This window comes from Bubalus bubalis, chromosome 9, assembly GCF_019923935.1.
Source record: "Bubalus bubalis isolate 160015118507 breed Murrah chromosome 9, NDDB_SH_1, whole genome shotgun sequence".
Classification (NCBI taxonomy): Eukaryota; Metazoa; Chordata; class Mammalia; order Artiodactyla; family Bovidae; genus Bubalus; species Bubalus bubalis.
In genome coordinates, this window is record NC_059165.1 from 97,940,660 (window position 1) to 97,968,418 (window position 27,759).

A 27,759-nucleotide genomic window follows, 5' to 3' on the forward strand; every position below is an offset into this window, starting at 1 on the left:
TGGCAATATCTAGAGACATTTTAAAAATCATTTTACTTATTTATTTCTTTTTGGCTGTGCTGGGTCTTCGTTGTTCTGTGCAGGCTTTTCTCTAGTTGCGGTGAGTGGGGGCTACTCGCTAATGGTGGTGCAAAGGCATCTCATTGAAGTGGCTCCTCTTGTTGTGGAGCACAGGCTCTACGTGCAAGGGCTTCAGCAGTTGCAGCACTCAGGCTCAGTAGTTAATGGCTCTTGGGCTCTAGAGCATGGGCTCAGCAGTTGTAATCCACAGGTTTAGGTGCCCTGCAATAGGTGAAATCTTTCCAAACCAGGGATCAAACTCATATCCCCTGTATTGGCAGGCAGATTCCTATCCACTGCACCACCAGGGAAATCCAAGACATAAATTTTTTTGGTTGTCACAATTCAAGAGTGGAGGTTACTAGTGAGGGCATCTAGTGAATGAGGCCAGGGATGCTGCTAAATATCCTACAATGCAGAGGACAGTCTCCGAAGGCAAAGAATTACCTGACCTGAAAAGCTCATGGTGCCGAGGTTAAGAAAGCTTGCTGTAGAGGGTGCGTCATTATATCTATGCATGCAATAAATTATTCACAATCTTTTTTAATAATCATATTTATTTATTTTTGGCTATGCTGGATCTTTGTTGCTGTGTAAGGGCTTTCTCTGGTTGTGGCAAGTGGGGGCTACTCTCTGGAGCACAGCCTCAGTAGTTGTGGAACACGGACTTAGATGCTTCACGGCATGTGGACTCTTACTGTATCAGGGATCAAACGAACCTTGTCTCCTGCATTAGCAGGCGGATGCCTTACCCCTGAGCCACCAGGGAAGCCCTACAATGTTTTATATATTCAAGTACTGAGAGTAAATTCAGCATGTGGAAAACCCCATATGTATACTCAGGGTACCCTACTCCCTTGGGTGACATCTCCTGGTCACTGACCTTTTGTCAGAGAATGCAATGCCCCCAGCTCCGAAGATAGTCACTCTTGCCCTCCAGACATGATTCTAGGTCTTCCCATTTCCACTGATTCCATTGATCCACTGAGATATTCTTGGCTCTGCGATACCATCCCCCATCCCACGTCCACCCTAGACTGGCAGCTTGACCTCACTGTTTCTTTCAAAAAACTCAGTCTCTCTCATCACAGGGTCCATTCACCAAGAACACTGGCCCTATTAATATGTAGTAAACTTGGCTGCCTTTATTGAGCTGAGTGCTAAGTACTGTGAGGTCTATACTATTACCTCATTTAATGAATGAAAAAAATTGAGCCACAGAGAGGTTGAGAGACTTAGCCAGAGTCATTCAGCAGTTCAGTGGCAAGGCTGGAATTTAAGGAATTTGACATCGCCTTTTTTAACCTTGTTGAACCCTCAGATTCCTTCCTTCCAACCCCTCTGTCCTGCTTTTGTTGTTACGGTGTGTGATGCCTTGTTATGAGTGCCAGCTTAGCACAAATATCAGCATTTCTAGATGCTACATCCTCTGTGTTCAGGGACCTTGGCTGGCATAGTCATTTCCAATTCTCCCTCAACACCAAAACCATTCCAGTTTTCCCTTCTCAGTTCCTTCCCTCAGTGAGGCTTTCCAGAGCCCTTTTCTGGAATTCCCACCTCCCTATGCCTGTGTCCTACCCTAACCAGGCCTGAAAAAAACAGAAGAGCCACTGGAGTTGATGCTGTCTGTACTCACCGACCTAACCCCATGGGCCTTAAACTAGACCGAGAGAGGCTGTACCGGGAACTGAGCCATGAGACTCATGGTGTCACCCAGCTGGGATCCTTCACTTTGGACAAGGACAGCCTCTATGTCAATGGTGAGCATCTTTTTGTTGTTGTTGTTGTTCAGAAGACAAACCAATGTAATATTCCATCTAAATAATGTTAACATATTTTAAATGTTTTTTGTTTTAATGCATATCAGCTATTTCCAACAGTGTTATCTTTCTTAGGTCATTATTGCTATTTTAGTTGCTAAGTTGTGTCAGACTCTTTGCAACCCCATGGACTATATGTAGCCTGCCAGGCTCCTCTATCCATAGGATTTCCCAGGCAAGAATATTGGAGTGGGTTTCCATTTCCTTCTCCAGGAATCTTCCCAACCCAGGGATCAAACCCTCATCTCCTGCATTGGCAGGAGGATTCTTTACCACTGAGTCACCTGGGAAGCCCTACTTAGGTTTTTATGAATAGTTGTAAGTGAGTTTCCCTGGTAGCTCAGCTGGTAAAGAATCTTCCTGCAATGCAGGAGACCCTGGTTCAATTCCTGGGTCGGGAAGATCAACTGGAGAGGACCCACTCCAGTATTCTTGGGGTTCCCTGGTGGTTCAGCTGGTAAAGAATCCGTCTGCAATGTGGGAGACCTGGGTTCGATCCCTGGGTTGGGAAGATCCCCTGGAGAAGCAAAAGGCTACCCCTTCCAGTATTCTGGCCTGGAGAGTTCCATTGACTATATAGTCCATGGGGTTGAAAAGAGTCGGACACGACTGAGTAGTTCTAAGGTAAAGGATGGTGTGAAAGAAGGACTGGAACTCCACAGATTTGGGATAAAATCAGTCTTGTGACTTAGGATAATTTATTTAATCCCTCTAAGCCTCAGTTTCTTTGTCAGTAAAATTGATATAAAAGTTTCATATAGAGGGATTAAATTTTGCACACAGAAAATTTCCAGTTAAACACTTATGCAAAAAAAGGGGGATGATAGATAAATTAGAAGTCTGGAGTTAACATACACATACTACTATATAAAAAATAGAAAGTCAACAAGGACCCACTGTACAGCCCAGTGAACTCCACTCAATACTCTGTAATGACCCACATGGGAAAAGAATCTAAAAAAGAGTGGAGATATATATATATATGTGTGTGTGTGTGTGTGTGTGTGTGTAACTGAATCACCCCCACTGCACACCCAAAACCAACACAACATTGCAAATCAACTACACTCATATGGGTTTCCCTGGTGGCTCAGTTGGTAAAGAATCCGCCTGCAATGTGGGAGACCTGGGTTCGATTCCTGGGTTGGGAAGATCCCCTGGAGAAGGGAAAGGCTATCCACTCCAGTATTCTGGCCTGGAGAATTTCATGGACTGTATAGGGGTCACAAAGAGTCAGACATGACTGAGTGACTTCACATTTTCACACCAATATAAAATAAAAATTTTAAAATGCATTATACATACACATAGATCACTTATGGATTGCCTTTGCATTCTAACTGTATGCCATGAGTCCTGCCATTTAATGATCAAAACTCTAGAAAGAATCATTTTCTCCATCTTAGACATAATAGAGGACAGACATTCATCAAATACTTTCACTGTCAGAGATGGGCAAAATCTGAGTGTCCTTTTTGTAACCACATGTTGAAGCTGATATTCTGCCCTCCCAGAAGGGATGGGATTCTCCAGTTTGCCATAGGACCCATCCTGTGTATCATTTCCCACTTGAGCAATCTCTCTTGATGACTCAAGAAAGCCCATGGGCTATTCCTGCATTCCAGGACTTTGATTTATAAACTTCTCTGAGGCACAGAGCCTTTCTCCAGAAGATGAAAGAGACTTAGAACTTCCATTCCCAATGCAAGGGTCCCAGGTTTGATCCCTGGTCAGGAAACTTTCCTGGTGGCTCAGATGCTAAAGAAACTGCCTGCAATGCAGGAGACCCAGCTTCCATCTCTGGATTGGGAAGATCCCCCTGGAGAAGGAAATGGCAACCAGTATTCTTGCTTGGAGAATCCCATGGACAGCAGAGCCTGGCTGACTACAGTCCATGGGAATTGCAAATAGTTGGACACAACAGAGCAACTAACTCTGCTCCTAACAGGGAACTTCATCCCACATGCTACAACTAAGACCTGGTGTAACCAAATAAATAAATTTTAAAAAAAGAAGATGAAAGATACTATCAATCTGCCTGTAGCCAATGGGGACCCAAGAGTCTGGCCATTCATCTTCCCCCTGGCAATATCTCAAAATCTCCTCTAGAAAAGCATGAATTTAGAGCCCATGTTCTAGAAATGTCAGTGTATTTATCTTCCCAAATAAATTGCAAGGGCTCCCCTTGTGGCTGAGTGGTAAAGAATCCACCTGCCAAGGCAGGAGACACAGGTTTCATCTCTATCAGGAAGAGCCCTTGGAGCAGGAAATGGCAACTCACTCTCATATTCTAGCCTGGGAAATCCCATGGACAGAGGAGCTTGGTGGACTACAGTCCACGGGGTTGCAAAGAGTTGGACATGACTTAGTGACTAAAAAACAACAGTAAATTGTGAACCCATGAAGACATATATTGGATCTTTGATTTCTCAGCCTGGTGGTCTATAGTCCATGGGGTCACAAGCCTTTTAAGAACAAGATACAGTTGTTCCTCCATCATAACTGTTGCTTTGCAACTTGAAGTCTCAGTCGAGGGTGGGGGGTGTTGGTCCTTGAGCTCTATCTTGGCCATCTCTTTCCTGCTTGCATCCCAATCCTGTCTCCGTTTCTCATTGCAGGTTACACCCAATGGACCTCAGCCTCTACCACCAGTGGTGAGTACTCAAGACCTTGATAACCCTGTGCTCCAGGCCCCTGGTGGACAAACACTGATCCCCTCCGTCCAGAGCCTCAGGGAGTAGAGATATGGGAGGACCTGGGTGTCTCATCCAATGCCCGCTACGTACAGTGGCTCCAATTGGACCGGAAAGATGCATGTGGTGGCATCCATGCCCAACTTGAAATCCCTATTCTCACTCCAGACCATTTCTCCTCAGCTGCTGGGACCTCCCCACCCTTCCCAGGGACCTCCATGGTGCCAACCCACTTCCCTAGCTCCACAGGTAGGTGACTTCTTTCTCCAGATCTTTCTGTTGCTGTGTGTGCTTAGTCACTCAGTCATGTCCGACTGTTTGCGACCCCACGGACTGTAGCCCACCAGGCTCCTCTGTCCATGGGATTCTCCAGGCAAGAATGGAGTGGGTGACCATGCCTTCCTCCAGGGATTTTCCCACCCCAGGGATCGAACCCAGGTCTCCTGCACTGCAGGTGAATTCTTTACTGTGTGAGCCACCAGGAAAGCCCCCAGATCCTTCTAGGAAGCCTCAAAGCTAGGACCCATGGGTTTCAGAGACAAGCTGCCGTGAAACAATGAGAACTACCATGGGCTGCCCCTGCACTGCTCTAAATTCCTCAAGGGCATGGAATATGAATTCTTCATCCATCCAGCTCTGATGACCATGCGTAATTTACTTATCCTCTCAGTGCCTCAGTTTCCTCACCCGCCAAGTATGAATAATAATACTTGGTAGTCGTTGTGAAAGTGAAATAAAAATGTGAGTAAATCAACTATATGCCAATTAAAAATTTAATGTAAAAAGAAAGAAAATGTGCATAAAACACCTACCACAGGGAGTACCAAGGATTTAGTGTGACAGATATTTATTGGATATGTGTTCTGTGCTAGCTAGGCAGAGGGACTAAGATTTTAGTCCCCCACCCCCTCCACTAAGGGCTTCCCTTGTGACGGTAAAGAATCTGCCTGCAATTCAGGAAACCTGGGTTTGATGCTGGGGTCAGGAGGCTCCCCTGGAGAAGGAAATGGCCACCCGCTCTAGTATTCTTGCCTGGAGAATCCCAAGGACAGAGTAGCCTGGAGGACTACAGTCCTTGGGGTCTCAAACTGTCAGACCCAACAAACAACAATCTTTCCCACTCGAACCCTTGGCAACTACTAATCTGTTTTCCATCTCTATAATTCTGTCATTTCAAGAATGTTATATAAGTACATGGAACCTTTGAGGATTGGCTCCTTTCATTCAGCATAATATCCTTGAAATGTGCTGACTTTTTAACAGTCACTTAACCTTCATACTTTCTCTGCAATGCATAATTCTCCCCATTTTACAGATAAAGAAATGGAGATAGGCAGACAAGTTAAGTAACGTGCCCCTGGTCACATGACTGGTGAGGGGCTGAGGGAATTTACTATAGAACCAATAGAATTTACTATTTAAAATGTTTTTAATTTACCATTTTTAAGTGTTTATTCACAATATTGTACAGTCATCACCACCATCCATTTCCAGAAAATTTGCAGCATCCCAAACAGAAACTCCAAGCCCATTAAACATTAAATCCTCTTAACCCCCATGCCCAGCCCTGGTAACCTCTATTCTCTCTTCTGCCTCTGTGAATTTACTTAATCTAGGTAACTTTATGTGAGGGGAATCATACAGTATTTGTCTTTTCATGTGTGATTTATTTCACTTAGCATAATGTTTTTAAGATTCATCCATGTTGTAGAAGTATAACAAGTTCATTCCTTTTATCAGTTCAGTTCAGTTCAGTCACTCCATCATGTCTGACTCTTTGCAGCTCCATGGACTGCGGCATGCCAGGCCCCCCCTGTCTATCACCAACTCCCAGATCTTATTCAAACTCGTCCATCGAGTCGGTGATGCCATCCAGCCATCTCATCCTCTGTCATCCCCTTCTCCTCCCACCTTCAATCTTTCCCAGCATCAGGGTCTTTTCCAATGAGTCAGTTCTTTGTATCAGATGGCCAAAGTATTGGAGCTTCAGCTTCAGTATCAGTCCTTCCAATGAATATTCAGGACTGATTTCCTTTAGGATGGGCTGATTGGATCTCCTTTCAGTCCAAGGAACTCACAAGAGTTTTCTCCAACACCACAGCTCAAAGACATCAATTCTTTGGTGCTCAGCTTTCTTTATAGCCCAACTCTCACATCCATACATGACCACAGGAAAAACTATAGCTTTGACTAGACAGACCTTTGTTGGCAAAATAATGTCTCTGCTTTTTAATATGCTATCTAGGTTGGTCATAGCTTTCCTTCCAAGGAGCAAGCGTCTTTTAATTTCATGGCTGCAGTCACCATCTGCAGTAATTTTGGAGCCCAAAACAATCAAGTCTGTCACTGTTTCCATTGTTTCCCCATTTATTTGCCATGAAGTGATGGGACTGGATGCCATGATCTTAGTTATCTAAATGTTGAGTTTGAAACCAGCTTTTTCATTCTCTTCTTTCACTTTCATCAAGAGGCTCTTTAGTTCTTAGCTTTCTTCCATAAGGGTGGTGTCATCTGCATATCTGAGGTTATTGATATTTCTCCCAGCAGTCTTGATTCCAGCTTGTGCTTCATCCAGCCCAGCATTTCACATGATAAATTCTGCATATAAGTTAAATAAGCAGGGTGACGATATACAGCCTTGACGTACTCCTTTTCCTATTTGGAACCAATCTGTTATTCCATGTCCTGTTCTAACTGTTGCTTCTTGACCTGCATACAGATTTCTCAGAAGGCAGGTAAGGTGGTCTGGTACTCCCATCTCTTTAAGAATTTTCCACAGTTTGTTGTGATCCACACAGTCAAAGGCTTTGGCATAGTCAATAAAGGAGAAGTGGATGTTTTTCTGAAACTCTCTTGCCTTTTCAACAATCCAACAGATGTTGGCAATTTGATCTTTGCTTCCTCTGTCTTTTCTAAATCCAGCTTGAATATCTGGAAGTTCACGGTTCACATACTGCTGAAGCCTGGCTTGGAGAATTTTGAGCATTACTTTACTAGTGTGTGAGATGAGTGTAATTGTGCGGTAGTTTGAGCATTCTTTGGCATTGCCTTTCTTTGGGATTGGAATGAAAACTGACCTTTTCCATTCCTGTGACCACTGCTGAGTTTCCCAAATTTGCTGGCATATTGAGTGCAGTACTGTAACAGCGTCATCTTTTAGGATTTGAAATAGCTCAACTGGAATTCCATCACTTCCACTAGCTTTGGTCATAATGATTCTTCCTAAGGCCCACTTGCCTTCACATTCCAGGATGTCTGGCTCTAGGTGAGTGATCACACCATCGTAGTTATCTGGGTCATGATGATATTTTTTGTATAGTTCTTCTATGTATTCTTGCCACCTTTTCTTAATATCTTCTGCTTCTTTTAGGTCCATACCATTTCTGTCCTTTATTGTGCCCATCTTTGCATGAAATGTTCCCTTGGTATCTCTAAATTTCTTGAAGAGATCTCGTTTCCCATTCTATTGTTTCCCTCTATCTCTTTGCATTGATCACTGAGAAAGGCTTTCTTATCTCTCTGTGCTATTCTTTGGAACTTTGCATTCAAATGGGTATATCTTTCCTTTTCTCCTTTGCCTTTGGCTTCTCTTCTTTCCTCAGCTATTTGTAAGGCCTCCTCAGACAACCATTTTGCCTTTTTGCATTTCTTTTTCTTGGGGATGGTCTTGATCACTGCCTCTTGTACAATGTCATGAACCTCCATCCATAGTTCTTCCGGAACTCTGTCTATCAGATCTAATCCCTTGAATCTATTTGTCACTCCCACTGTATAATTGTAAGGGATTTGATTTAGGTTATACTTGAATGGTCTAGTGGTTTTTCCCTATTTTCTTAAATTTAAGTCTGAATTTGACAATAAAGAGTTCATGGTCTGAGCCATGTCAGCTCCTGATCTTGTTTTTGCTGACTATATAGAGCTTCTCCATCTTTGGCTGCAAAGGATATAATCAATCTGATTTCGGTATTGACCATCTAGTGATGTCCATGTGTAGAGTCTTCTCTTGTGTTGTTGGAAGAGGGTGTTTGCTATGACCAGTGCGTTCTCTTGACAAAGCTCTGTTAGCCTTTGCCCTGCTTCGTTTTGTACTTCAAGGCCAAATTTGCCTGTTACTCCAGATATCTCTTGACATCCTAAATTCCTTTTATAGCTGAATACTATTCCATTGTATATACCACGTTTTCTTTATCCATTCATCTGTTAATGGATACTTAGGTTTCTTCCACTTTTTGGCTACTGTAAATGCTGCTGCTGTGAACATTTGTTTTCAAGTCTCCAAGTCCCTGTTTTCAGTTCTTTGGGTGTACATACCTAGGAGTGAATTAACTTTATGAGGAACCACCAAACTGTTCTCTATAGCAACTCCACCAGCGTTTTCACCAACAATGCATGAGGATTCAATTTCTCCATATCCTCACCAACAGTATCTTTTAACATGGCATGGCTTGCCGAATCTTAGTTCCCTAACCAGGAATTGAACCTGGGCCCTCAGCAGTGAAAGACTAGGTGGAGTCCTAACCACTGGACTGCCAGGGAATCCCCAAAACTTCTTTTTCTTTCTTTTTTAAAAAAATAATAGCCATCCTAAGGAATGTGCACCCTACTGCATGTAACAGCATTTTGCTTTGCCCCTTATTTAGCCTTCTGTCTCTGGTCCTACGGTGGCCTGCCAGCTAGGAATCTTTGCTTCCTCAGATCTGGGCCCTCCATTTCTGTCCCTGGAAGTTATCTTAGAGCTCAGCCCAGGTCTGACTCAGGAGTGGTCTTTTTCCTTCCCCTGCTGCAGCAGGAGTCCCTCTTCTGATGCCTTTCACCCTCAACTTCACCATCACCAACCTAACCTTCGAGGAGGACATGCAGAGCCCTGGCTCCTGGAAATTCAATGCCACCGAGTTGATCCTGCAGGGTCTGGTGAGAGCCCTGCCCATCAATGCCAGCCTCACCCACTAACACTAGTCCCACCCACTTTGCCCCAGCTCCACCCACTAGTGCCAGCCCCACCCACCTGACCTATTAGTCCACCTATGTCCCAGCTCCTCCTGGCCCCTCTCAGTGGTTCCTTCTCAACTCCCCTCTCCTTTTTAATAGCTCAAACACATCTTCAAGAATAGCAGCAGTCTGGGATCCCTCTATTCAGGCTGCAGACTAGCCTTGCTCAGGTAAGACCCTCCCCAACAACACAGCCAACAGGTTAATGGGACCATAATCTACCAGCTCCCTGACTTCACTCACGCTTAGAATGACTACTGTTCATGGATACTAAGTATTAACAACAACAACACCAGCAACTAACAAGTGCTAAGACCCAAGGCAGTGTGCCGTTACTTTATATTTAATCATCAGTCTTCTCCACAGACTCAGGAAGCAAGAACAAAAGGAGAAACTGAGGCTCAGAGGGATTAAGTAATTTGTGAAGGTCACACAGAACAACCCCAGCATTTCAGGTTCTAGAGCCAAGCTCCCAGCCCTTAAACAGCACTGCCTCCATTGCCTGCCTTGCAAGGTGTGTGCTCGGTCCCTCAGTCGTGTCTGACCCTCTGCGACCCCATGGACTATAGCCTGCCAGGCTCTCTGTCCATGGGATTTTTCAGGCAAGAATATTGGAAGGGTTGCCACTTTCTACTCCAGGGGATCTTCCCCACCCAGGGATTGAACCTGCACCTCTTATGTCTACTGCACTGGCAGGAGACATAATAAAGAACCTTCTTTATCACTAGTGCCACCTGAGAAGCCCAGTATATATTATATTATATATGGTGTGGGTATAGTAATTACATGTGCGTGCGTATGTGCTAAGTCACTTCAGTTGTATCTGACTCTTTGCAACCCCATAGACTGTAGCCCACCAGGCTCCTCTGTCCATGGGATTCTCCAGGCAAGAATACTGGAGTGGGTTGACATGCCCTTCTCCAGGAAATAATTACCTATAGGAATGTGATATTAAGATTTATACAGTTTTCACACAACAGTAGGATACAAATTCTATTCAAATTCCCATAGACTATATACTGGGAGACACTGGAACATATCCAGGGACATAAAACAAGGTGCAAAAATTTCATAGCCTAAAGGTATTGAAATCATACAGTCTGTTCTCTTATCACTGTGGAATTATGTTAGAAATCAATATCCAAAGATATTTGAAAATAACCCAAATATTTTCAAGTGCAATGTGACATTTACCAAGAGAGATCTTTGACTTAGCCATTGAAAGTCTCAATAAAATTAGAAGACTGAAAAAACACAGAGGATGATCCCAGCAGCTTTCTTGTTAATTCAGGCTTCTGAGGTTTCTGCCTTAGGAGTGGCAAAGAGAGGGAGGGCAGGATGGACAGATGGAGAGCTAGTTGGACCAACCATATGGAGGTTTTTACACAGGCCTCAGAAGAATGGCACAGCCACCAGAGTGGACGCCATCTGCATGCATCGCCCTGACCCCAAAGGCCCTGGATTGGACAGAGAGCAGCTGTACTGGGAGTTGAGCCACCTGACCCATGGCGTCACCCTGCTGGGCCCCTACACCCTGGACAGGGACAGTCTCTACGTCAATGGTGAGCCCCTCAGACTTGAGATCATGCTCCCTGTCTTGCCCTTAGAGGCTTGGCTGTGTGCTCTGGGTGTGTTGATTCAGATCTTGGCTTCATGGTTTCTTCTTTTTTAAAAAGAAAATATATTTATCTATTGCCTATGCTGGGTCTTTGCTGTGTGGGCTTTCTCGAGTTGAGCCGAGCCGGGGCTACTCTCTAGTTGAGGCTTCTCATTGCAGTGGCTTCTCTTGTTGTAGAGAACAGGCTCTAGGGCACACGGGCTTCAGTAGTTGCGGCACTTAGGCTCAATAGTTGTGGCTCCCAGGCTTTAGAGCACATGCTCAATAGCTGTGGTGCACAGGTTTAGTTTCTCCAAAACATGTGGGATCTTCCCGGACCAGGGGTCGAACCCATGTCCCCTGCACTGGCAGGTGGATTCTGTATCACTGAGACACCAGGGAAGCCCCTCATGGTTTTTTTAATCTTGAATCCACCCTCAAGGCCTTCTATCCTGATGAGAGGATGCTGATGGGGAATCCTTGATGGCCTCTACCCCCTGAAACCCCTTTTATTGCACCAGAGTATCCTTGACTCATATTGGGTCCCCACATCTCCCTTAACCCTGATGCACTAACTGCCCCTCCCCATGTTTCACTATACCATGAGCTACACTCAGGACCTCCTCCTGATTCCTCGCAGGGCTCACTGCAGATCATGTGCCCTGGGCTCGTGACATACATTTCGGATCACCTGTCCTCCTATCCAGTATGGGGAGGGTTTGAGCTTGTCTCAAACTAGCCTGCACCTTTGGTTTGTTCCCTCATTCACAGCATTTCTGGAGATACATTGAGGGATCAGACACTCAGAGAGGGTGAGGGGGAGAGATGGCAGAGGGATAGACAACAGATGACCTGATTCAGAGAGTCCTCCCTGGGACTGTCCTGCTGTTCCAATGGTTAAGACTTCAGCTTCTAATGCAGGGGGTGAGGGTTCGGCCCCTGGTCAGGGAGCTAAGATCCTGCATGCCTTGTGGCCAAAAAGCCAAAACATAAGACAGAAACAATATTGTAACAAATTCAATAAAAGACTTTAAAAGTGGTCCACATTAAAAAAAATCTATTAAAAAATCTCTCTGTTTTCATTGCATTCTCTAAGGTTTGTCTATACGGTCTGCACTTTGAGGGTGCACCATGAACACTGCTTAAATAAATCGCTATTATAGTGACTCGGTCACTAAGTCATGTCCACCTTTTTTTGCAACCCCATGGACTGTAGCCTTCCAGGCTCCTCTGTCCATGGGATTTCCCAAGCAAGAATACTGGAATGGGTTGCCATTTTCTTCTCCAGGGGATCCTCCTGACCCAGGGATTGAACCTGTGTCTCCTGCTTGGCAGGCAGATTCTTTACCAGTGGGTATTAAATAAATTAAATCTATTAAATAAATAGATTCATAGAAACTCAAATTCTTGCCCCAGATTCTTGCCACTCCCACCCCCCATCTTTATACCTTCACCTTTTGTCTCCTTCTCTTTCTACAGGCTATACCCATCAGGCCCCGAACTCCACCCCCAGCAGTGAGTAGTAATTTGTGGGCCCTACTGTCCTATTGCTTTGGGGCCCATCCTTCCTCCCTGTTATCCTTAGTCCATGTACCCAGAGGTGGAAGGAACCAGGAAATCTCTGGATTTTCCCTACTTTCACTCTCCAGCTGGGAAAAGACAAGCCTGGCACAGCCCTTAGGCTGAACAGGAAAAGGATCTTAAGGTTCCATGATGGGCCCTCCTTGATTAGAGAAGCCCTCTCTTCTGCTATATTTGCCTTGCTGTGTTTTCTTCTCAGTTGCCACGACCTCTACCATCTTCCCAGCGACTTCTATGGCCCCCGTCTCAGTCTCTACAGGTAGGAGCTTCCTCTCTGCACTTTTTCCCTGCAAAGATCTTGGCCACTTGGTCATTGGAGATCATCATACTCATTCATTCATTCATTCATTTGATAAGTATTTATTTAGCACTTACTATGTAAAAGGCCCCGGTGATACAGCAGCAAAGAGAATAGAAAGGGCTAGTCTTAGATGGGCTTCCAACATGAAAGACAGAGACTAAAGATGTGAATGTGCAAGTAAATATTGAATTATAATTAGCATTATCACAGGTGAGATTTGGTGGTGAGAAGAGTTGGTTCTTTCAGGGAATTTAGTTTTTATTTCCAGAAAAGAAAGGAATGGCATGAGCTACAAATATAGCTGTCTCACAGGTCCTGGCCAGGGACTTAGGCAGACTGGCTCGATCAGAGGCCAGCTTCCCATTCCTGGCCTCCAACTGGCCCAGAGTAGATTTCAATACCACCCATTGACTCGACTGAGAGTCTGAGATATCATTATCTCTGGCTTGCTTAAATCTCTAGATACTCATCAGCTAGGGCCTCCGAAGGAGTTCTCACCACTGACCACTCAGGCCAGAGTGAGTGGTCACTGCAGGTGGGACTTGCCAGTGGTCCTAAGTGGAGGGGTTAGGAGCACAGACTCCTGGACCACACACCTGGATTCATTCTATGCTCTGCCATTTATAGATTAAATGGCTTGGGGCAAATTACTTAACCTCCCTTGAGTTTTTACATCTGTAAAATGGGGATAAGAATACTATCTCCCTCCAAAGGTTTTGCCTCAAGAAGTAAATGAGTTAAAATGGAAGGAAGGTACTTACAACAGAGTCTTACCCATAAAAACGCAATGCAAGCATTTCTTCAAACAAAATTTTAAAAACAATAAGTAGATGAATCTCAGAAAAATAATTGTTGTTTTTTTTTTAAATCTCAAAAAAAAAAAAAAAAAACAGGATATCTATCTGGAATTTTAGCTAACTGAAGAGTCAGATATGCTTGCCTCCTGCCTGTGGATATATTGAGTTGGCCCAAAAATTGTTTGGGTTCTTCTGTTATAGCACATGGACAGACCCGAAGGAACTTTTGGGCCAACCCAATATTTACTCTTTAGTGCACTTTTTCATAACTATCCCCAATGCTTCCAGTGAGGGTAATGTCTGGGATCTCCTCCCTATGGAAACTACCCATGCTGGAGGAAGACCCTCCCCAATTTTGAGGACATGCAGGTGGGATGACCTATGCCCCAGCTTATTGAGCATAGGGTAAACTCCGTGGATATCTCTCACAAACTCCTACTACAGTAGCCAGCCCTGCCCTGGTGCCATTCACCCTCAACTTCACCATCAATAACTTGCACTATGTGGAGGACATGCATCGCCCTGGTTCCTGGAAGTTCAACAATACAGAGAGAATCCTGCAGGATCTGGTGAGAGCCCCGCCCACTTCACTTCTGCCCTGCCCACCAAACACAAGCCCCACCTACCTCACCCTTGCTCCCAGGATGCCAGCCACACCCATATCACATCTGCCCTTCTCCCAACCCTCACACTTCCTATTCTCCCTCTCCCTCCTCTATAGCTCAGACTCTTGTTCAAGAACACCCGTGTGGGCCACCTGTACTCAGGCTGCCAACTGACATCGCTCAGGTAAGACCTTGGCGTCTGCGGCCAGAGCTGCCTCAAGTGCTCCCAGACCCAAGGATTTTGACCTTCCTCCTTCCTGTCTTCCCTGTATCCTCAGCTGAGGTGGTATTCAGGAGTCACCGACTTAAAGACCAAGGACTTCCCCCAACAGTCCCCAGATTCGACAGACTATCAGCAGGATTGAGCCCCTAGCCTGGTCATCCTTCTGAATTCCCTCCGCTCCCCTCCCCTTGACCAATGAGGGCATTTCCTTTAGGTTTTCAATTCTATCCTGATGATTTCTCTCAAGAGAAGCATGCCTTCTTCACCTGCTTTAATCCCAAATTCCAGCTGTTCCCCTATCCAGCACTTCATCTGTCTCCAGGGTGAGCTCTCTTGTCCCCATTCCAGAAAGAAGCAGGCTTCAGATTTGCCATTTAATTGAAATACTTCCTCCCCCCACCACCAACTCTGCTCACAGTCCCAGGTTGGCTGGAAATCTGTGCTCTCAGAAAATCTAAGTCTGACTTCTCACCTCTCTACCAGCCTTCCCATTTCCCCTGGCCCCTTCCTGTCCTATCCCCAGAGATCTCGATACCCTCCCTTACCCCTAGAGTTTCCATTTATTGTCATCCTCCTCTCCTGCTGCTCTTCCCAGGCCTGAAAAGAATGGAGCGGCCACTGGAGTGGATGCTGTCTGCACCCACCGCCCTGATCCAGTGGGCCCTGGGCTGGACAGAGAGCAGCTGTATTGGGAGCTGAGTCAGCTGACACACGGTGTCACCCAGCTGGGCCCCTACACCCTGGACCAGGACAGTCTCTACGTCAATGGTGAGGGTCGGCCATCCTTTTTATTTATTTTGTTTCTGCTGGGTTTTGTTGCCGTGCAATCTCTAGTTGCAGTGAGGGGGGCTACTCTCTAGTTGTGGGGTGTAGGCTTCTCATTGTGCCGGCTTCTCTTTTTGCGGAGCATGGGTTCTAGAGCACGTGGATTTCAGTAGTTGTGGTGCGTGGACTTAGTTGCTCCTCAGCATGTGGAATTTTCCTGGACCAGGGATTGAACCCATGACCCCTGCATTGGCAGGCAAATTCTTAACCACTGGACCACCAGGGAAGACCACCATCATTTTTCTAATGTTTGCATTTCATGAGGCCCCACATTCTCCCTATCCTTTCTTCACTTTGACTCATCTTCCCCCTCTTCTCCCTTCTTCCCCTTACATGTGTAGGATACAACCACCAAACTCAGCCCACCACCCCTAGCAGTGAGTATGAAGAGACCTCAGAAGTCTCTATAACCCTCTGTCTGAATCCCAGCCCTTGGGAACAGAAGAGTCCAGGAGCCCATTTCCTCCTCTCCCTACCCCCATTTCCCTCCAACCCTGGGAAAACAGAGACCAATACCCACCAAAGTCCCAGGCGTAGCCCCTTCCTTCCTGGATTCCCCAAGATGATGAGGTCCCCAACCCAAGCACTTGGGATGTTTTCTCCCAGCTTCTGTAATGACAGTGCCTCCATCCGTGGTGAGGGGCTGTGTTGGGGGTGGGTCTCTTCATCCCCACTGGGTGGGCTCTGCTGCAGAAGGGTTCTGCACTTCCACTGCGGACTCATATTTCAAAGTGCTTAGGGCTCACCTTGGTCTTCCCAGGTGGCTCAGTGGTAAAGAATCCATCTGCAATTCAGGAGACTTGGTTTCAATCCCTGGGTCAGGAAGGCCCCCTGGAGGAGGAAATGGCAACCCTCTCCAGTATTCTTGACTGGGAAATCCTACAGACAGAGGAGCCTGGTGGCTACAGTCTGTAGGATCACAAAGAATCCAACATGACTTACTGACTAAACAACAGCAGAGCACACCTTTGTCTCTCTGGAGACCGAAAGCAGTAGTAGACTTTGATCCCTTCCCGGTGAGCACTCGGTCTTCCTTTTAACGACTCAGAGCCATATCGGTCCAGCTGCTATCTCTCCAACGGCCAAGCTGTCTCTTCATTAAACATCTCTCCATCCCCTTCCTCACCGTCTCACCCCCTCTTTACAGGTTACTCCCATCGGACCTCAGCCACCACTGCCAACAGTGAGTATTTCTATGTGCCTATAACCACCTCCCTTCCCCTGAAAAACAGGAGTTGTTTAACCAGCCAACCCTTCCCTCCTGTTACACCCCTCTGGATGGTAGGGGCCCAGAGGACATGCATAGCAAATGTGGACTGAATTGCAGGTGGCAAGAGTCACCTCTCCTCCCCTCCCCGATACACACAACTGAGGATGGTGTCCTGACTGCAGGCTAAACGGGGCAGAGAAGGACACATTTTTTGTTTCTTTGTTTTTATTTTTTTAACTTTTTATTTTATATTGTAGTATAGCCAATTAACAATGTTGTGATAGTTTCAGGTGGACAGCAAAGGGACTCAGCCATACATACACATATATACATTCTCTCCCAAACTCCCTTCCCATCCAGGCTGCCCCATAACATTGAGCAGAGTTCCCTGTGCTATATAAGTAGGTCCCTGTTGGTTATCCATTTTAAATATAGCAGAGTGTACATGTCCATCCCAAACTCCCTGACTATCCCTTCCCCCATCCTTCCCCCTCATCCCTGCAACCATTAAGTTTGTCCTCTAAGTCTGTGAGTCTTTTTCTGTTTTGTAAGTTAGTTCCTTTGTATCATGTCTTTTTAGATTCTTTGTGTAATCAATGTCATGATATTTCTCCTCTGTCTGACTTACTTCATTCTGTATGACAATCTCTATGTCCATCCATATTACTGCAAATGGCATTGTTTCATTCTTTTTCATGGATGAGTAATATTCCTGTGTGTGTGTGTGTGTGTGTACACACATCTTCTTTATCCACTGCTAAAAGAGGAAGGAAAGTTATGACCAACCTAGACAGCATATTGAAAAGCAGAGACATTACTTTGTCAACAAAGGTCCATCTAGTCAAGGCTATGGTTTTTCCAGTGGTCATGTATGGATGTGAGAGTGGACTGTGAAAAAGGCTGAGCACCAAAGAATTGATGCTTTTGAACTGTGGTGTTGGAGAAGACTCTTGAGAGTCCCTTGGACTGCAAGGAGATCCAACCAGTCCATCCTAAAGGAGATCAGTCCTGGGTGTTCATTGGAAGGACTTATGTTGAAGCTGAAACTCCAATACTTTGGCCACCTGATGCAAAGAGCTGACTCATTTGAAAAGACCCCGATGCTGGGAAAGATTGAGGGCAGGAGGAGAAGGGGACAACAGAGGATGAGATGGTTGGATGGCATCACTGACTCAATGGACATGGGTTTGGATGGACTCCGGGAGTTGGTGATGGACAGGGAGGCCTGGCGTGCTGCGGTTCATGGGGTCACAAAGAGTCGGACACGACTGAGCAACTGAACTGAACTGAAAAGAAGCACATTTTAATAACTAGAATCACCACCACTGCCACTATTTCTTTACAGATGTACCACTCTCAGTTTCATTTCTGGTGTCTTTTTCCTCTGCTTGGACCTCCACATTCTTCCCAGTGTCTTCTCTGGCTCCATCCTCCAAGCCTACAGGTAGAAAGGCTCTTACTGGTACCCAAGCCATTTTTACAAAATCATTCCCACAAGATCACTTCTTCCTTCATTGCTTACTCACCTTCCCTGAGTGAACACATCCATTTCCATGGATCTTAAGGGCCATCTGGCTGCTTAGGGTCCAGTTGTTCAGAATCTAAACCCTGAGTCCAGCCCCAACCACACAGCAGCTCCTGACCCTGGGTCCGCCCGGCTGCCAGACATCACACAGCCTCTTGGTCTCTGACCCTTAACATCATCATCCTCTCCCACACTTTTTCCTTCTCCCCATCACCAAAGGCAGGGACATGAGTGCCAGCTTAGACCCTCTGTCTTGCTCACCACCCACATCTGTCCATCACAAAATCATCTCCTTTCGGAATGTCTTGAGTCTTTCCTTTCCCTGCATCTGCATTGCTTAATCTTTCTTTGGGCCACCAGCATTTGGATACTGCAGTCGTTTCCACACTGGCTTCCTACAGTTTTCCCCGCAGCAGCTGCAGTGTCCCTCCCAATGAGCCTCTGTCCATATAATTCCTCTCTTTTATTTACTTTTTTTGGCTGTGCTGGGCCTTCCCTGCCACTTGCAGGCTGGATCTAGTTGCAGCGAGCAGGGGCTCTTCTCTAGTTGCGGTGCACAGGCTTCTCATTGTAGTGGCTTCCGTGGCTGTGGAACACGGACTTCAGGTGCTCGGGCTTCCGTAGTTGCCGCACACAGGCTCAGTATGGAGGCGCATGGGCTTATTTGCTCTGTGGCATGTGGAGTCTTCCTGGGCAAGGGATCAAACTCCTGTCCCCTGCATTGGCAGGCAGACTTTTAACCACTGGACCACCAGGGGAGCCCTAATTCCTCTCTAGTGGACAATCTTTGGATGACCCCAACTGGTCAAGTCCAGACCCTTGTCCTGCATAGCCACTGCCTCAGTTTTCTGGGCTCAGAGGATCCCTCCAGTCTCACACCTACACTCCCCCATGGCCAATGCACTTCATTCTGAGTGTAATTGTTCTACCTTCCTGCCAGGACTATAGCCATGCTGCTCCCTCTGCTTAACATTTGCTCCGTTCCTATTCACCTAACTCTTACTCATAGGTTTGGTTACGCTTAAAATAATGCTTCCTCTAAGAATCTTTCCTCTAAGAATCTTTCCCAGTCATTGGCTGGGTGACCATCCTGGAATTGCACACCATTCCCCACCCCCAGCTTCCCCTGCAGCATAATGACCTGCTCACTCCACTGGCCATGTTGAGAGACTTTGCCCTACTCATCTTTTTTTTTAATATTTTATTTATTTGGCTGCATCAAGTCTTAGTTGTAGCATGTGAACTCCCAGTTGTGGCACACCAGATCTAGTTTCCTGACCAGGGATTGAACCCGGTCCCCCTGCATCGGTAGTGTGGAATCTCAACGACTAGACCACTAGGGAAGTCCCATGCCCTATTCATCTTTGGGCGTGCAGAGTCCAACACAGAACCTCACACACACTGGGTATTCAATAAGTGCTCACAGAAGGAATGAACGAAGGTTCCTGATGTCTTGGCAATTCCAGAATGTTCTCTCCTTCAGCTTGAGAAGCCCACAGCTTTCCTTAATCTGCTTCTGGTGCCTTGAGTAGAGTTCCCTCTGCTGTACAGTTGGTTCTCGTTAATTATCTATTTTATACGCAGTTGTGTATATATGGGCTTCCCAGGTGGCACTAGTGGTAAAGAACCCGCCTGCCAATGAGGGAGATGTGAGACGTGTGGGTTTGATCCCTGCGTCAGGAAGAACTCCTGGAGGAGGGCATGGCAACCCACTCCAGTATTCTTACGTGGAGAATCCCATGAACAGAGGATTCTGGTGGGCTGCGGCCCATAGGGTCTCAAAGAATTAGATACGACTGAAGCAACTTAGCACACACATCGTGTATATGTCAGTCCCAGTCTCCCAGGAAACCTTGGCCATGACTGTGGCCCCAACTGGACATCCTTCTCTTCCTCCCACACTGCAGCCACTGACCTTCACCTGGTGTCCTTCACCCTGAACTTCACCATCACCAACATGCACTACTCGGAGGACATGGGGCGCCCATCTTCTCTGAAGTTCAACACCACGGAAAGGATCTTACAGCACCGAGTGAGAGCCCTTGGACAGCCTCTGTTAGGTCCACCTTGCCCCTGTGTATCCTCTCGTCCCTTCGGCTCACCTCCCTCTCTTTCCCCACCAGCTCAGGGTCTTGCTCAATAAGACCAGTGTCGGCCCCCTCTATGCTGGCTGCAGGCTGGAGTTGCTCAGGTGAGACTCCCTCAGATGGAGTGATTCATCCGGTCAGTGGACCCTCTTGCACTGGGCGCTGGACTCAGTGGCTAGGCATGTCCCTGGAAGTACTGAGCTCCAGTGCCCACCATAACCCCTCATGCCTTCTTCATGCCCAGATGGTGCTATGCTCCATGCTTGGAAACAAGGCATCATTGTTATTTACAGAATCTATATGATATTTTGTTTCAAATGAAAGCTCTCCTCTGCGAAGAAGTGGGATAATCAGTGCAAATTCCTATCTGCAAATTCCTTTTTTTAAAGAAATCGATTTATTTATTTATGCTTTCATTGATTTTTGGTGGTGCTGGGTCTTTGTTGCTGCGCGGGCTTTCTCTCGTTGTGGCTAGCTACTCTCTAGTTGTGGTGCATGGGCTTCTCTCTGTGGTGGCTTCTCTGGCTGTGGAACTCGGGCTCTAGGGTGCGCTGGCTTCAGCAGTTGTGGCACACAGGCTTTGTTGCTCTGCAGCATGTGAGATCTTCCGAGACCATGGATCAAACCCATGTCCCCTGCACTGGCAGGCAGATTCTTAACCACTGGATCACCAGAGAAGTCCCTCTTTTTTTTTTTTTTTTTTTTTTTTTTTTGGTCACATCGCATGCATAATTTTAGTTCCTCCACCAGGAATTGAACCCAAGCAGGGCAGTGAAAGCACCAAGTCCTAACCCTGGACCACCAGGGAACACCCCTGCAAATTTCTAATTAAAACGTTTTCTGTCCTGAGTTGCTAGGGGCTGGTCTCAGATGAAAGACCCTGCAGCCTACCAAGCTAATGCCTTCAGCATTTCCCTTAGCCTCCTCCCTTTCACACCTAGACGGCCTCCTCCGTAGTACTCCACGTTCCTACATCTTTTCTTCTCTAGGCCTGAAAAGAGGGGAGCAGCCACTGGAGTGAATGTAGTCTGCAGCCTCCACTCTGACCCCGCAAGACCCGCGCTGAACAAACAGCAGCTGTACTGGGAACTGAGCCGTGAGACAGATGGCATCACCCAACTGGGCTCCTTCAGTTTGGACAGAAATAGCCTCTACGTAAATGGTGAGGGACTATGTTATAGCCATGGTCTATCAAGAGGAGGGGGACTTGAATTGCCATTGTTTTCATTCTTCTAAAGGGAGCTCTGATCTGTCTTTTTCTCCTTCTGGTCTGGGTTGTCTTCATTATGATGAAGTAATAACTTGGTTCTGCCCAATCTTGTTGCCTGCTTGCTTCTTCTTGAACATCCCTCCACCACCTCTTCTTCTCTGCTTTCCCCACATAGGTCCCTAAATCCACCCTCTTCTTTAATCTTTTTTTTTAATGTATAATATTTTTTATTTTATTTTTTGTATGAAAGTGAAAGTGTCTATCATTCAGTCATGTCTGATTCTTTGCAACTCCATGGACTGTAGCCTGCCAGGCTCCTCTGTCCATGGAATTCTCCAAGCAAGAATACTGGAGTGGGTTGCCATTCTCTTCTTCAGGGGATCTTCCCAACCTAGGGACCGAACCCAGATCTCCTGCATTGCAGGCAGATTCTTTACCATCTGAGCCACGACTTTTGCTTAATTTTATTGTTCTAATAGCAATAATGACATTAATCCATTAAAATGCTTCAAATTCTCAATAACATGTTTTCAATTTTTCCTTGAAATAACTTCCTTCATTTTTTTTTTAAATTGGGGTTTCCCTGGTGGTTCAGTGATAAAGAATCTGCCTGCCAATGCAGGAGATACAGGAGAGAGGGTTCGATCCCTGGGTCAGGAAGATTCCCTGGAGAAGGGAATGGCAACCGACTTCAGTATTCTCGCCTGTAAAATCCCATAGAGACCTGGCAAATCCCAGAGGGGCCTGGAAGGCTGTAAAATCCTGAAGGAGCCTGGCAGGCTACAGTCCGTGGGGTCACAAAGAGTCAGACTTAACTGAGCATGCGTGCACATAATTGCTTTACAATGCTGTGTTAGTTTCTGCTGTACAACAATGTGAATCAGCTATAAGTATACATACCCCTCCTCCTTCCTGAGCCTTCCCCCCATCCCACCCATCTAGGTCATCACAGAGCACTGAGTTGAACTCCCTGTGCTATACAGTAGCTTCCCAGTTCGATTCAGTTGCTCAGTCGTGTCCGACTCTTTGCAACCCCGTGGACTGCAGCATTCCAGGCTTCCCTATCCATCACCAACTCTCGGAGCTTGCTAGCTAACTATTTCACACATAGCAGAGTATATAAGGGCTTCTCAGGTGGCACTAGTGGTAAAGAACCTGCCTGCCAATGCAGAAGACATGAGATGTGGGTTCGATCCCTGAGTCAGGAAGATCTCCTGGAGGAGGGCATGGCATCCCACTCCAATATTCTTGGCTGGAGAATCCCATGGGCAGAGGAACCTGGCAAGCTACAGTCCATAGGCTCACACAGAGTCAGATGTGACTGAAGCAACTCAGTACACACACACAGTGTATAGACATCGATGCTAATCTCCCAATTCACCCCACCCTGTCCTTCCCCGCTGTGCCCACGTGTCCTTTCTCTATGTCTCTGTCTCTATTCCTGCCCTGCAAATAGGTTTATCAGGGCCATTTGCTAGACTCCCCATATATGCGTTTATATACAATATTTGTTTTCTCTTTTTGACTTACTTAATTCTGTATGACAGTCTGAAAGAGAAGAACAAATACTGTACATCCCTTAATCTTTTATGTTCACCCCAATGCTGATTCAGCTTCTCTCATCTTCTCTGTGCAGGTTACACCTATGCAGCCCTGGCCCCCACTACCACCAGTGAGTATGCCTGGCCTGGATTTCCTGGCCCCCTCCACTTTGGGGTTGGAAAGCAGTTTTTCTCCTTCACCCTCTGTCCTACATGAGGGAAGCTTCTGGAAGGTCCCTACCTTATCCCTTCTCTCTCTCCTGGATCCTGGTGGGAAGTTCCCTCCTGGGAGGTTTTAGACACATTTATGTTCTCCCACCCGGCTTCCCTGGCGGCTCAGCAACAAAGAATCTGCCCACAATGCAGGACTCGTGAAGTCAATCCCTGGGTCAGAAATATCCCCAGGAGAAGGAAATGGCAACCCACTCCAGTGTTCTTTCCTGGAGAATTCCGTGGACAGAGGAGCCTGGTGGGTTACAGTCCATGGGATCACTAAGAGTCAGACATGATTAAGTGACTGAAAAACAACAACAACGTTATCCCACTATATTCTGACCTTCATATGGCTTGCATTTTAATTCTCCTAAAACCATCTCCTTAGTACTCTTTTTTTAATATTTTATTTATTTATTTGACTGCTTCGGGTGCTGGTTATGGCATGCAGGATCTTTAGTTGTGGCATTCAGGACCTTTTTTTAAGTTGCATATACAGGATCGTTTTTTAGTTGCGGTATGCAGACTCCTAGTTTCGGCATGTGAGATCTTAGTTCCCTAACAAGGGCTCGAACCCAGGTCCCATGCGTTGGGAATCTTAGCCACGGGACCACCAGGGAGGTCTCCAGTCACCTTCTGAGGAACTAGACTGCGGCTTCAACATATGAATGGGGGGACAATTCATTAAAGTATATACACTCTATACCTTAATTCTCCATACAGTCATGTGATTTTGCTCCATTTTACAGTTGAGGAAACTCAGACTCAGAATACCAAGCTACACAGCAGATAAATAAGAAAACCAAGAGTTCATGCAATTCCAAAACTCATGTTGTCACTTCTTGCTATTTATACTGAGTTTATCTCAAAAGACATGCTGATTTTTGGTGCACACCTATTATGTTCTAGTTCATGGACCAGACATAATAGGTGTTCACCAAAATGCATTCCCAGCAAATCCTGTAATGAGAACCTTGTAGGTTTTCAAGAATCTACCATCCTTGTCTTTCTCAGTCACTAAGTCATGTCCAACTTTTTGTGCCCCATGGACTGTAGCCTGCCAGCCTCCTCTGTCCATGAGACTTTCCAGGCAAGAATACCAGAGGGGATTGTCATTTTCTCCTCCAGGGGATCTTCCCAAGCCAGGGATCAAATCCGTGTATCCTGCATCTCCTGCATGGCAGGCAGATTCTTTACCATTAACACATCAGGGAAACTCACCCTTGCCTTAGGAGTGTATTATCTCAACACTCTGAAACTATCCTTGGGTCCGTCACTGACCAAAGAAGTGATGGGTGGAAGGAGAGAGAGAGAGAAGATGGATGAGCTGATGAGACACAGAAAGATGAATGGAAGAAGGGAAAGTAAAGGGAAGGAGGGAGGATGTATTAACAGATGTGAGGAGGGAAATAGGAATGAATGGAATGAAAGGAAGATGGATGGATGGAAGAAAGGACATGATGGAAGGAGGGAGGGAGCAAGGAAAGATGGATGGAAGAAAGCAGGGAATGAAGGAAAGAGGGACAGAAGGATCATAGAAGGAGAGAAGAAGGGGAAGAAGGAAGGGAAAGAGTGAGCTAGGAAAGAAGGATGGATGAGTGGATGGATGGATAAGTGGATGGATAGAAGAAAGAAAGGATAAAAGGACAGATGTATGGATAGGTGGGTGGAAAAAAGGAAGAAAGGATAGAAGAAGAAAGGACAAATGTTTGGGAAGAAATATGGAAGGGAAAGGTGAGCAGAAGGAAAGCTGGAAGTAGTGATACATAGAAAGGAGTGGAGGGAAAGGAGGAGAGAGAAGTAAACTTTTATCCCAGAGAAAAGTTTTCGCTTAATCACTTAGCTCCTGCTGTGCTTATCTAGTCTAGAGTCAAGTCAAGGGGTCTCTGGTCTCACTTGCATCATACATTCATTTATTCGACTTCTCTTGGGGTCTAGACAAGTCACCCCAACTATTGATCCATCTGTTCCAGGCACTGTGCTTAAATGTCTTAAAAAATTAACTTGTTGAAACTTCATAACAACCTTTAAAGCAGGAGTCATTATTATATTATCTTACACATCAGTCCACTGAGCTGCTGAAAGGTTGGTTATAGCTGCTAGACTGTTGGGTTTTTTTAACCAATGCATAAAAGATTGGCACACCTGACTGAAAGGGGAGGAGAAAGAGAAAGAAATATATATACACACACACACACAAACACACACATATATATATGGGAAGATATGTATATTTATTTATATATTACATAATACATAATATATTAACTACATGTTTACATAGTATACATTCACTTATAAATTTATATTTAAATATAAATATATGTGCATAGAGAGAGACAGAGACAGAGAGCTGGAGAGCAGAGAGACTACGACAGATGTCTGGGATCATCAGTGCCCTTTTCTGCTGGGAAAGGACAAGGCCACCAGTGTTTTCACAGAGCCCTCCACGCCTACATCAGGGCGCAAAAAATGAGTCCCCAAATCATTAAGCCAACCCTCACTGGTTGCTGGAGCCGTCACATCAGCAAGTGACCTTCAGGTTGATCGGGAAGAAAATACAGGGCCCTTGGAAGCCCCACCTGGGTGGACACTGGGACCCAAGCTCCTAGTGAGCCTGGACTCTCTCTCTACCTACTGTAGCTGGGGAGGTCAGTGAGGAGCCCTTCACGCTGAACTTCACCATCGACAACCTGCGCTACTCTGCAGACATGGGTCACCCAGGCTCCCACAAGTTCAACATCACAGACACCCTCATGCAGCACCTGGTGAGATGCCTGCTTTCCCATTCACCCCATCGTGCCCCTCCTGTGGACCGATGCCCACATGTGACCACCAATGGCTCTCTCCTTTCTCTCCAGCTCAGCCCGTTGTTCCAGAGCAGCAGCCTGGGTGCCCGGTATGCGGGCTGCAGAGTCATCTCCCTAAGGTGAGAACACCCCCACCACCCCCACCACTGGCACGCCACCTAAGGATGTAGATTCCTGGCTGTGGGAGCTGCCCCCAGAGGCAGCAGGCTATCCTTGGAGGGTCCTATTCTACATCCATTTTTTTCACATTACATTATTAATTTTTAAAAATTGTGATAACAATTTTGTTTGTTGTTGTTATCATTGTTTTAGTCCCTAAGTCATGTCCAACTCTTTTGTGACCTCATGGACCATAGCCCTCCAGGCTCCTTTGTCCATGGGATTCTCCAGGCAAGACTACTAGAGTGGGTTGCCATTTCCGTCTCCAGGGGATCCTCCCAACCCAGGGATGGAACCCATGTCTCGTGCTTTGGCAGGCAGGTTCTTAGCCACTGAGCCACCAGGGAAGCCCAATAACATAAGTAGTACAGATGTAAAATTAGCCTTTTAGCCATCTTTAAGTGTACAATTCAGTGATACTGATTACATGCACAATGGTGTGCTAACATCATCCTGTCTACGCCCAAAACTTCTCATCACCCTGAGCAGAAGCTCCGTGTCCACTGAGCAGTTAATCTCACTTCTCCTGGTCGGTCTGTGACCTGTTGGTGTGGGTGAAGCACTTTTCATTCATATTTTCATTCAACTGACATTGATGGTACAGCCTCTGAGGCAAGTGGTACTCTGGGTGGCAGGCAGTAGACCTGCCCACATCTAGTCAATAAAACTGATACCTAGTAGCAGAATAAATATCTAAGTAAAGTGATTTCAAAGGCAGTGAGAGCATAAAGAAAGAGAAATGGGAGAGCAGTTTTCCAGGTGGCTCAGTGGTAAAGAGTCCTCCTGCCAAGCAGGAGACACAGGCTCAATCCCTGGGTTGGGAAGATCCCCTGGAGCAGGAAATGGTAACCCACTCCAATATTCTTGCCTGGAAAATCCCATGGACAGAGGAGTCTGGCAGGCTGCGATCCATAGGGTCTCAAAGAGTCGGACATGACTAAAGCGACTTAGCACACACACACACATGAATTTATACTGTCCTTTTAAGGAAGATGAATGTTTTCTTTCCTTTTTTCCTATTGTGTGTCATTTTATTTTCATCTTTTCTAGCTTTATTGAGTTGTAATTGATATATAGCATTGTATTATTAATAGTTTAAAGTGTACAATATAATGATTTATTTGTATACTGTAAAATAATTATTACCACAATACATTTAGTTAACACCCATCAAGACATAATTACATTTTTTTTCTTGTCACAAGAACATTTTTTTAGCATGTCTTTCTTTAGCACTAGACACCTAGTTCTCAGCATTTATGAGGTGTAAATGCCACTGCAGGCATACATTTTTTTTAAAAAGTTGGTTTTTAATTGAAGGGTAATTGCTTTACAATATTGCATTGGTTTCTGCCATACATCAACATGAATCAGCCATACATAGGTATACATATACCTATGTATATGTACATAGGTATAGGTATACATATGTCTACATGCATAGGTATAGGTATACATATGTATATAGGTATACATATGTCCCTTCTAGGTAGTCACAGAGCACTGGTTTGAG

At 45.8% G+C, this 27,759-nt stretch overlaps 1 protein-coding gene across 7 annotated transcripts in view; it reads left to right on the forward strand.

Annotated features, from left to right (window-relative positions):
* The window catches only part of LOC102408909 (mucin-16), a 115,546-nt gene that overhangs the window by 64,833 nt on the left and 22,954 nt on the right, over window positions 1-27,759 (forward strand). For 2 of the 7 annotated variants that reach the window (XM_025293602.3, XM_044948169.2), the window contains exons 20-37: window positions 1,648-1,820; window positions 4,499-4,534; window positions 4,757-4,822; window positions 9,360-9,484; window positions 9,662-9,732; window positions 10,952-11,124; window positions 12,639-12,674; window positions 12,940-12,999; window positions 14,283-14,407; window positions 14,560-14,627; window positions 15,262-15,434; window positions 16,639-16,674; window positions 20,134-20,258; window positions 20,350-20,417; window positions 21,303-21,475; window positions 23,160-23,195; window positions 25,921-26,045; window positions 26,139-26,206. In XM_025293602.3, the coding sequence (XP_025149387.3) occupies window positions 1,648-1,820; window positions 4,499-4,534; window positions 4,757-4,822; window positions 9,360-9,484; window positions 9,662-9,732; window positions 10,952-11,124; window positions 12,639-12,674; window positions 12,940-12,999; window positions 14,283-14,407; window positions 14,560-14,627; window positions 15,262-15,434; window positions 16,639-16,674; window positions 20,134-20,258; window positions 20,350-20,417; window positions 21,303-21,475; window positions 23,160-23,195; window positions 25,921-26,045; window positions 26,139-26,206 (1,737 nt within the window). Of the gene's footprint in view, window positions 1-1,647; window positions 1,821-4,498; window positions 4,535-4,756; window positions 4,823-9,359; window positions 9,485-9,661; window positions 9,733-10,951; window positions 11,125-12,638; window positions 12,675-12,939; window positions 13,000-14,282; window positions 14,408-14,559; window positions 14,628-15,261; window positions 15,435-16,638; window positions 16,675-20,133; window positions 20,259-20,349; window positions 20,418-21,302; window positions 21,476-23,159; window positions 23,196-25,920; window positions 26,207-27,759 lie in introns of those variants that run through there. The other 5 variants (XM_044948167.2, XM_044948172.2, XM_044948168.2 and 2 more) reach the window with 4 other exon arrangements.